The sequence below is a fragment of the Glossina fuscipes genome, unplaced genomic scaffold, assembly GCF_014805625.2.
Source record: "Glossina fuscipes isolate IAEA_lab_2018 unplaced genomic scaffold, Yale_Gfus_2 0, whole genome shotgun sequence".
Taxonomy (NCBI): Eukaryota; Metazoa; Arthropoda; class Insecta; order Diptera; family Glossinidae; genus Glossina; species Glossina fuscipes.
Window position 1 is genome coordinate 42,409,545 of NW_023998414.1, and position 9,513 is coordinate 42,419,057.

At 33.6% G+C, this 9,513-nt stretch overlaps 2 protein-coding genes across 5 annotated transcripts in view; one reads left to right on the plus strand and one right to left on the minus strand.

Moving 5' to 3' along the window:
* LOC119636277 (thyroid adenoma-associated protein homolog) overlaps window positions 1-4,617 on the plus strand; it is a 9,064-nt gene extending 4,447 nt beyond the window's left edge. For 3 of the 4 annotated variants that reach the window (XM_038031595.1, XM_038031581.1, XM_038031603.1), the window contains 4 exons: window positions 128-187; window positions 257-411; window positions 498-1,199; window positions 1,277-4,617. In XM_038031595.1, coding sequence (XP_037887523.1) covers window positions 128-187; window positions 257-411; window positions 498-1,199; window positions 1,277-1,880 — 1,521 coding nt within the window. In that variant the 3' untranslated portion in view covers window positions 1,881-4,617. The remainder of the gene's footprint in view (window positions 1-127; window positions 188-256; window positions 412-497; window positions 1,200-1,276) is intronic. The other variant, XM_038031589.1, reaches the window with a different exon arrangement.
* A 680-nt stretch (window positions 4,618-5,297) lies between these two features.
* On the minus strand, window positions 5,298-8,344 carry LOC119643550 (zinc finger FYVE domain-containing protein 1-like). Its single transcript, XM_038042937.1, has 9 exons — window positions 8,245-8,344; window positions 8,078-8,104; window positions 7,574-7,990; window positions 7,304-7,511; window positions 6,681-7,236; window positions 6,416-6,614; window positions 6,164-6,344; window positions 5,930-6,085; window positions 5,298-5,872 (listed from the first exon to the last, which is right to left on the minus strand). The coding sequence occupies exons 2-9, from the start codon at window positions 8,102-8,104 to the stop codon at window positions 5,520-5,522; spliced, it is 2,097 nt and encodes a 698-aa protein (XP_037898865.1). The 5' UTR covers window positions 8,245-8,344; the 3' UTR covers window positions 5,298-5,519.
* Between the last annotated feature and the right edge of the window lie 1,169 nt (window positions 8,345-9,513).

Consider the following 9,513-nt stretch of genomic DNA (forward strand, 5'->3'; position numbering starts at 1 on the left):
TCTCTCTCTCTCTCTCTCTCTCTCTCTCTCTCTCTCTATCTCTCTCTTTTTCTTTCTCTCTGTCCCCCTAATTTCATCTAATCACATTCGAGTTTTAATTGCGTTTTGTTTTCGTCTTCCGCTTTAGATAATGATACAACCAAAATCAAAAATAAAATTAAACAGTTTGCATGGTATCCTGTTGCAAGTAAGCGCATAGACGACTGACTACACATTCTCTGCTCATTTTAACACATAACACTTATGGTTTATTTAGATCCTTTACCTAATAAAAAACCACAAATCTCTACTAAGTTCAGCACTTATCGGAGATGTTACTTGTTCTTTGGTGACATTGCACGAGCAGACACAAATCGATCATGCAGTAATTATGAAAGTCATATTGGATATATTTATAGAAATATTAAGCGGGTAAATGTGCTCTTTATAAATGAATTGCTTATTCATTCTCTGCAACTATAATCTATATATTTTCGGATCATCTCTCTTCTGTTTAGGTTGACTGCTTTGAAATTCGATCATATCATCGTAAAAGATTTGCTGTACTTTTCTGCCTTACCACAATTAACTGATTCCAAGTTAACATATATCTATCCGGTACTGCACAAATCTAACTTCATTTACAATCTACATGTCATGCGCTTAACTCTGCCGTACGGTGCACTGTCCGACTATACGTTAAGTCCCCCAATTACGATAATGCCTATCGAGCAAGCAGAAACTTGCCTTAATGTAATATTATTACTGTTAAAACGCGCTCAATTCCCATCTTCAACCTTTCCGTACCTATCTTTCTCTGAAAATTTTAGTATCGGTGAATTTTTTAATGAATTCGAAATAATGGATTTCGAATTGCAATTTGTAAATATTTTGGCCGAGAAAGTTTTAAATGAACTGGCCACTGAATTAAGACAGAGCAAATCTTTGCATGAAACTCTTAAAGAGGTAGTTAAGAGACAGTTTTATTACCCTCAGGCGGCAATGAAATCGTATGCAATACTTAGTTTATTAGATAATTTTGATTACGGTTTGACGCAGCTAATTAAGGAGTCAAGAAAACAACCCGGTGACATTAAATTTCCAATAATGCTTTGCGTAGAGCGAATAATACAAATGCACGGTATCGAATACAAATACGCTCAGCTATGCTTAGAACATTTAACGGAAATTGCTCAACCGTGGCAACCGGATTGTTTAAGGTAAATCCAAATGATTATTAATATTAACGCAGTCTCGAATAATAATACTATTTATTTCCATTATGGATTTATTACAGATTTAAAGCTGCTAATATATTAGCTTGTATTGCCATTCATTATCCTAAGGCTTTAGAAAAGAAACGCTTAAGTTTTATACGAGCTTTTATCAGCCTTCTACTAAATCTATTAATGGACGATGACCCTGCGATACGCCATTATTCGGCTAAGATAGTTTTACATAATCTACCTGATGACATTGAATTGGGTTTGTCTGAATGTGAATATAACCATTTATTTGCTTATGATATTAAGATTCCAATTTGTATAGAAAGCGTAGTGTCAACCATGGCGCAGCGATTATTTCTACAAAACTCTGCTGATATATTATTGGCTTTTAGAATGGACGACAATTATATATTAGATATATTCAAAATTATTGTTACAAATTTCTCTACACAGTCCTCTAAAAAAGATGACGGAAGCCATTCTTCTGGAGAGAACAGCAATTCAAGTGATGCTGAAGTCTTCGAGAAAAATGAGGCAAATGTTTTTGCGGAACCTTCCAAAGTTATTTTTGATGCAGCTGTGGTTTTCAAAAATACTTTCAAATCCCGCCTTAAAATAACGCGCTTCATTGACAATTTCATGCAGGACGTCTACGTCCAGGGATCAGCATCATAAGCCGAACAATTTGCTTCTTTTATACATAACGCCGGATGTTAAAGGTATATTAATTTGGCCGTTTCGCTTTTAACGTCCAAATATACGCATCAGTTGACCCATAATGCGCTTATATCGCCTTTTTGGCAAACTCGAGACTTTTAGCCAGTTTAGATATCTGTCCGTCTGCTAAAGTTAAAATTACTTCAAAATAAAGAAAATTTGAATTGATTACTCATTACTCATTAGTTTACGACTTAAATTCACGGCTTATATGAAAGTTATAATAAAATATAATTTCGACCGCTCACCGACTTAATCCTATCTATAATCTAATTAAAATAATATCTATTCGCTTTATAGCAAATTTTCTTATGCATTATTATTGGGAATAGCTTTAAATTATATATATTTTTAGTTCACCATATAAGAAATATTTAAATGTTTACCTTGTAAATAAGTGTGCATTTTGTTTTCTTTTCTTTTTTTTTTTTTTTTTAATTATACGCACATGCATTTATAATAATTTTTACATCCGAAAATGCCCCATTTATGTAAAATGCGTATAATATATATATATATATATATATGTATATGTATATATATGTCTATGTACGAAATAATTTACTGACTTTTCGCCTGAAATACCAATCAAAAATATTGAAATGTAAATTTTATTTCTTTAAATCTAAATTGCTTACACATTTGATTTGATATGATCCGCTAGAAAGGATACCTTAGCGTTTGTGTAGCATTTGTTTGTGTAACCCATAAAGGTGTGCAACGGAGGTAACAGAAATTTATACTTGCCGAGAAAGCATCCACCCTTTTTTCGGGCTGGAACGTGATCTACGTAGCACCGTAACTTGATTATTGCGACTATAAGGTGAAAGTGAAAGTCAGATTTATGAGACTCGCTTTGCGGGGAACGCATTAAGGGTAACGGGTTTTGTTTCCTTCGAATTTCTATTAACTTCATAATTTAATGGCATTTTTTCCATTATTTTTTTAACGGAATTCGTTTCCGTTTTGGACGAGCTAGCTTATCATTATTGCTTCTGATCAATCTATTCATTACTGATCTAATCTATTGATATAGTTTTTATCATTTTAATATATTAAAAAAAAAAAAAAAAAAAAAAAATTGGAAAAATATGATTCATACGTATAAGAACGCTCTACCACAATTTAATGTATTTACGCATACCATATGGTAAGGTTGGGTTTACTTAATAAACCTCCCTCCCCATTCATTTCCCAAATATTCCTGCGATTCTTTGCTAATTTGCCTTCTCCACCATAGTGGATTATAACACATAACTCGATAAGTTCGCAAGATGACACATAGATGCCGCCGGTATTAACGAATCCATACAAAATGTTACTCTTTAAACGGAATATATCAAAATTTTACGAGCAAAGAAAAAATGTCCTCGCGTTGACAAGTGCGAAAGTTACCAGGACCTGGCCAGGATCGGCCTGGTTTGATATCGTGCGATTTTTTGTCTGTTACACGAAGTGAAGAGCTCGCTCTGGCAACACCGGCAAGATCCGAATTGTAGGAAGCATTCAAGGTCATCCCGCAATTGGAAACAGCGTTGACATAATTGCATAGTGTTCGATGGGAGTGTTTGGAGGTTTTAAGAGCATAAATAATGATTTTTGATTTTACAAACAAATTCACCTGATTTTCGGAAAACAGCGTTCAGTGAGTGTGATGCCAAAGTTGGCCTTTTTGGTTCCGTTTGTCTTCTTGGCCTTTTTTGTCGAGAATTTTGCTTTTTAAGCAAAGCGTATAAAAGCGGAAACATGGAAAATGAGTAGCGTGCACAGTCGGAAATAGATGTACTGATGATGAAGATTCCAAAAACGTTCACGACTTCGCGTCTTTAAGAATATAAGTATCTCTATCTTACACTCTCTCCTAGCTGTTGTTGAAAATAAAACGCTTTGCTTGCATTTTATTTCAGTAATTTAATCCTTTTTTATTTTTTTAATACTTTTTGACAAGAAATGATCATTTATTTAAAATTTTTTCTTCTCTTCTGGGTTTATTTTGTTTTGCTATTTCGGACGTTTATAGGCAAACGGTATATTATCGAACGCGTCTGAATAAGCTTGTTCTTCTGTTACCGCTCATTGCAATATCTTGATGTATTATTTCTTGTTTATTTACTTTTGTATATTTTTTTTTTTTTTTGTAGGTTTTTATTTTTTTTCTCTCTTCGGCTATTATTTCAGATAATTATCACTTAGGATTTACGTGACCCTGTAATTTTTTTGCGCACAAAATTTTAAATCGATAAAATTATTAGGAAAAAGATTTTAAAATTCTTTTTTCTTTTTTTTTCATCTGAATATGATGTTGTCGACGATGTAAAATAAAATATGTTTTTTTTTAAATTTTAATAAGTAATAGAAAGCTGGACATTGTACCTAAAGCAAGGGCGCCTTAAGGTCAATATAAGGGACATTCACGTTTCGCATATAACTGAATGAACGAATTATAAAAATTCTTAGTATAATAATTAAAGCCCTTAACGGACAGTACATGTAATCTTCTAATCTTAATCTCGATAATATAATAATAATAACTGAAAACTGAAAATCTGTAAAAATTCATGCATTTAAATGCAATCTTGCTCAATGACAAACAATGAACCGATGGCATGAAATAAAAGAGCGAACTGCTTGCTCTACTGTAATTGTAATGTAATTTATTTAAATATTTATTTCATTTAAAATGAAATTATTTCTTTAATTAATCAATTGATTAATTAATTCGGTCATTGATTCATTCATCTTTTATAATTAATAATTTAATTATTAAATTTTTAATTAAACAAATTGAATATATGTAAATGAAATAATTAATATATAAATCACAACGTAATTTAATAAATGTAATAATTAAAGTTTTATTTCCTTCCTCAAAACGAGAATTTTGCACAGAATGAAGGACAAATAAATGATTTATTTTATAAGAAGAAAAATATATATATATAAATATTTCGCTCGAGCAAAGCAATAGCTGGACAAGTATTATATGGACTCTGCTCCATCGAGACAAATGATAAAGAGGTCTTTTGCTGCTTTTAAACGCTATCGAGAATGCTGAACGCTTTGGTAGCCCAAATTCGACATTTGCTCCAAAAAACCTACAAAATCACACAAAATCGTTTTGGAGCAATGGGACGTGAACCTGCGTAAAATAGCTGATCTCTTAAGACGGCAGTGCCATTACTGCTTTATAAAAACATTTGTCTATGAGAAAGATCTGCTCGAAATGGGTAACACGCTATAATTGCTCGCTTTTTAACAACAACGCCATCAGAGAAAGTCTTTGAGAGAATGATACAGTGTGCTTTTGAACTATTATATAGGACGACTTTAACAAATAAACAAATAATTTTAAATGAAAAACAATAAACACATATGTTAGCTTATTTGGGAGTGGTGCACCCCTTCAACACAATACGTACATATATTAAATATAAATATACATATATATAAAGTTTAAACGAGAACACTTCTCTGCGAATATATTTATATGAGCAGTATTGTTAAGCCTATAGTTAGGAAATTTATCATAAAAAAAAAAAAAAAGAGTAAAAATATTTAAGAAACAAAAGTACTATTGTCTTTCACACTGCCAAAAAGTTAATCAGTTTTGGATTTGATGTCGCCCGTGGTACCATTAGTAAGATTACAGGTGGTTAATAATTTGTCGTTGGCGCAGGAATCGCATACACGGACCTCATCAAACCAACCACGTTCAGGTACGGCTTGACGGGACTGTGAGCACTTAGAACAGATACCCTGACCACACTTGCGGCAGTGATGACGTTTACAATCGCCACCCGTGAACATCCTTTCAGGACTTAATGTATTGTTATTTAAGTGGACTGAAACTAATTCTTCTGCTGTTCCGAACGGCACCTTGCAAATACTGCACTGAAGCGCCTCAACATCTGGTATCCAATAATCCGGACGTGCAGAGTCTTTTATGATTTCTATAATAATAAGCTCGCTTTTAAAATAGAAAGTTTTGAAATGCTTTTTCGAAATACCTTTTGTGCACTCCAATGCAACGGACGCGACTTTCGACACCGTGTTGTACAAAGTTTCCCCACATTTCCGAGCTGTCACATCAGCTTCGGGACTTAACTGTACAATACCTAAATTCGTATCGTCATTACTAGTGTTAGTACTGTGAGGTACTTTGTCTACAAAGAAAGCCACCAAATCAAGTAAATACCTTAACTGCATATAAAGATATATATGTATAGAGAATTATAATCAACCTGGATGCTTTAGTAATTGCTGACGGCAGTCATTGCATACTCTCACTGGTTCGTTCCATTTCCGGGATGGTACTGGCATTCTATTTTGCGTGCAAGCATCGCAAAAACCTTTCCCGCAACCACGACAATGATGTTTACGTATGCCATATTTTTCGAAGTTTTTCTTGCAGGAAGAGCAGTTCTACAATATAATATTATTTATTGTGGTTTCATATCAAATAAATTATATAATTAAAAAGAATCAGTCCTTACAATAATTTCATGATTGGGTTTCCAATATTTGGGGGCAACTTTATCAGCGCACCATTCCTTAAGTGCTCCAGCGGGTTGGGACGATATATTACTTATGGCTTCATATACGTAATTAACGCGGTCCAACATTATTTGACCTGAATGAATAGGGCCCTTGGCTATTACGTTCTCATCCTTCCAAACATGAATAGTTTGCGATCTGAAATAATTTTATTTATTAATTTCGAAAGAGATAAACGCTTACACTTTAGAAACATATGCGCACCGTACAGCTGAAGAATCTGTGGTGCTCCCCCAATACTTCCAATTCCTAGCTATCTCACCGCAATGAGGACAATCGATTATACTATACGTCCATGTTTCTTTACGTATTACAACCACCTCCCGACCATTATTGTAACAGGACTTACAAATTTCCACCTTGTTTTCAAACTGGTGCTGATGTTGACATGGCTGGGAGTTAAGATGGTTGTCGCCATCATGTCCCATAGAGCGTTGACAACGTCTATTACAGGAGTCACAATATACAGGACAGGTGAAATACTGTTCCGGAAATGGATTTATAGATTTTTCTATAATCTCGCCAGCAAATTTTTTATTAAGAGCCCGTATTGCCTTAAAAATTACGCTAGGCTGACGAGGAGAACGTACTGTTGTATTTTCTAATTCCATTCTTAATGCGGCTATAAGTTTGTTGTAGTCAGTGGTTTCAGTGATCGATGTTTGAATGCCTACGTAACGTAATGAGCTGAACGCTTTAATATCATAATTAAATCGATTAAAACAATCACGTAATTTTTCCTCAGCGCTCTCTTCGACTGCTAAAATGTACAAAAAGGAAGGGAAATTTTTAACGTCATCGTGTTTAAAAATAGAAGCATCGTTTACAATTTTCCAAAGGGTTAGTGTGTTTAGTTTCGTGGAAAATAATAACAGCAGGGCCCAAATTAGTTGCACCGGGAATCGACATCGACTGTAAAGCTTGTGAAAAATGCAAACAAAATGCTTTCGAGGCTGTCCCCAGGAATTCATACATATCACTATGAAGCCTTTCGGACCGTGTCCGATAGATAACAATATCTGATATGGCTAATATCTGCAAAACAAAGGAAAGTAGCAGCAAGATTAACTTCATCAAAATATTATGAAAAGATTTACTTTAAGTAACATACGCATACGTTTAGTATTGCGCGATGACGTCGAGAGTAGACCTTCTGTATCTAAACATAAAACTCCGAGATCTTCTTGAATGGCGGCATAGACACCTAGAGTACAAGATTTCTGTTCAGGAGAGGTTTTAAATACTTCTTCTCCTTTGAATAGGGCATGATTCATTGTGTGAGATTTTCCATCGCCCGTGTTTCCAAATATGGAAACCACCTTTATTTTAGCCGCGTCTGGACATTTTAGTTTTTTGCAAAAAAGTTCCGGTGTTGCGATATGCAAATGTTCATTTGCATCTAAAAGTAGGAACGATTGCCCAGTTGAATGATCCAAAGAATCATATTCAGAGTTATTGAAGTTTATGGATTTGAAATCTGCATCACAAACAACATCTGGCTTCAGTCCGTCTTCCTATATGTATATTATACAATTCATTAAATATATATATATATATGCATATATATTTACGTAAACATATATATAATCTCATACACATACCTCAGATAAGGAACGCATAAATGCCATCTGCAACAAAACTATGTGCAATTCACTAAAAAGAATTTACATAAACTCACGTGTCTTCCGGCACAAAAAAAATATAATACATTTGTAAACAAACGAATTTTAAAGAGAATTTCAAAATGTCGCAGCAACCACTGACTAACCTTTTTTTCAACAATGATTAAAAAAAAAAAGAAGCGTTTATCAGTTTATTGTTAACTCTTTGTTTAAGAAAATGCGAATGTTGCATGGTCTGCATGGCCTGCAAAATAAACAACAAATTTGGCCCTCGTCACCCTCGTCCCATTTTCATTTCTTTCAGTTATTTGCGTATGTAAAAATAAAAGAAATTATGGAATGAAACAATAATGAATTTTGTACTCATTAGAGAAGATATATGTGACACCAAAAAAATAATGTATACATACACTATACAGTTTATATAGCATATATAAGGTATTCTTCATCAGAGTGACCGTGGCTAAATCGAAAAAAAGGTTAGCGTATGTTTGTGTCTATTGGAAAACGTTCCCTTGAGTCTGTTCACTTGGCGTGATATTTTAATATTTGCGAAAAAAAAGCCCAAATAATTTTATAAGGAGGATCAGAACCAAAGCACATCTGTTATTTTTGCGCCTGCATTGGTTATTTTATGTGTGCTCGTATCTTTATTCGTAAATGGATTAACAGTGAGTTGTAGCTGTACAATCCTGACTCCCAAAGGAAACGATGTTAACATAATTTCAAGTTCACAAGATATTGCTTCAGATATTTTTAGTTTCTTTACTTATACGATAGTCCGAAACGCTTGTGAAAAGGAAACACTGAGTTTGAGTTTACTAAAAGATCGTGATAGGAGAATTTTATAAAAGATGAAAATGTACGCAGAGTACGCGATTTAAGCGAAACACAATGCTTACGTTACGTTTTGTACGCATCGCACAGAACGCATAACAAAATCACAGGTATTCACGTAGTTGGAAATTAATTGCATTAATTTTTATATTCAATCGTTTTTTCCAAGCGAAAGGTAAATTTTTCATACGAATTACCCCCATGCTGAAAATATAGATTGCATGCGTTACTAAAGCGGAACCATATGGTCAGCGTTTGTTTACAAAAAAAGATACTGTTTAAGACATCAGATATTGTAGTAATCATATATTTTAGTAATACATAGCAAAACGGATGTCGCAAATATGGTATGCCATAGCGCACATTAACACGAATGTTATGTTCTTAAAAGTTTTTACGATCCTTTCCCAATTTGAAACAAATAGAATTTGAGATCAGAAATTTTCATTTGTCTATTTTACAAGAGAAACGAGGCAGGAGAATATCTTTACCGATGCATAACAAAAAACAAGGTTTTTGCTGTTGAATCGTAAAAACAAAAAAAAAAAAATTTTCACAGAATTTTATAATAGAATTCC

What these genes read in the sequence shown, in the direction of transcription:
- LOC119643550 (XM_038042937.1), bottom strand. Translation starts at nt 8,104, where the DNA reads ATGGCATTTATGCGTTCCTTATCTGAG. An exon ending in ACAGATTCTTCAGCTGTACG is followed by an intron (nt 6,615 to 6,680) that starts GTGCGCATATGT and finishes AAATTATTTCAG; the next exon opens with ATCGCAAACTATTCATGTTT. An exon ending in AACCCAATCATGAAATTATT is followed by an intron (nt 6,345 to 6,415) that starts GTAAGGACTGAT and finishes ATTATATTGTAG; the next exon opens with AACTGCTCTTCCTGCAAGAA.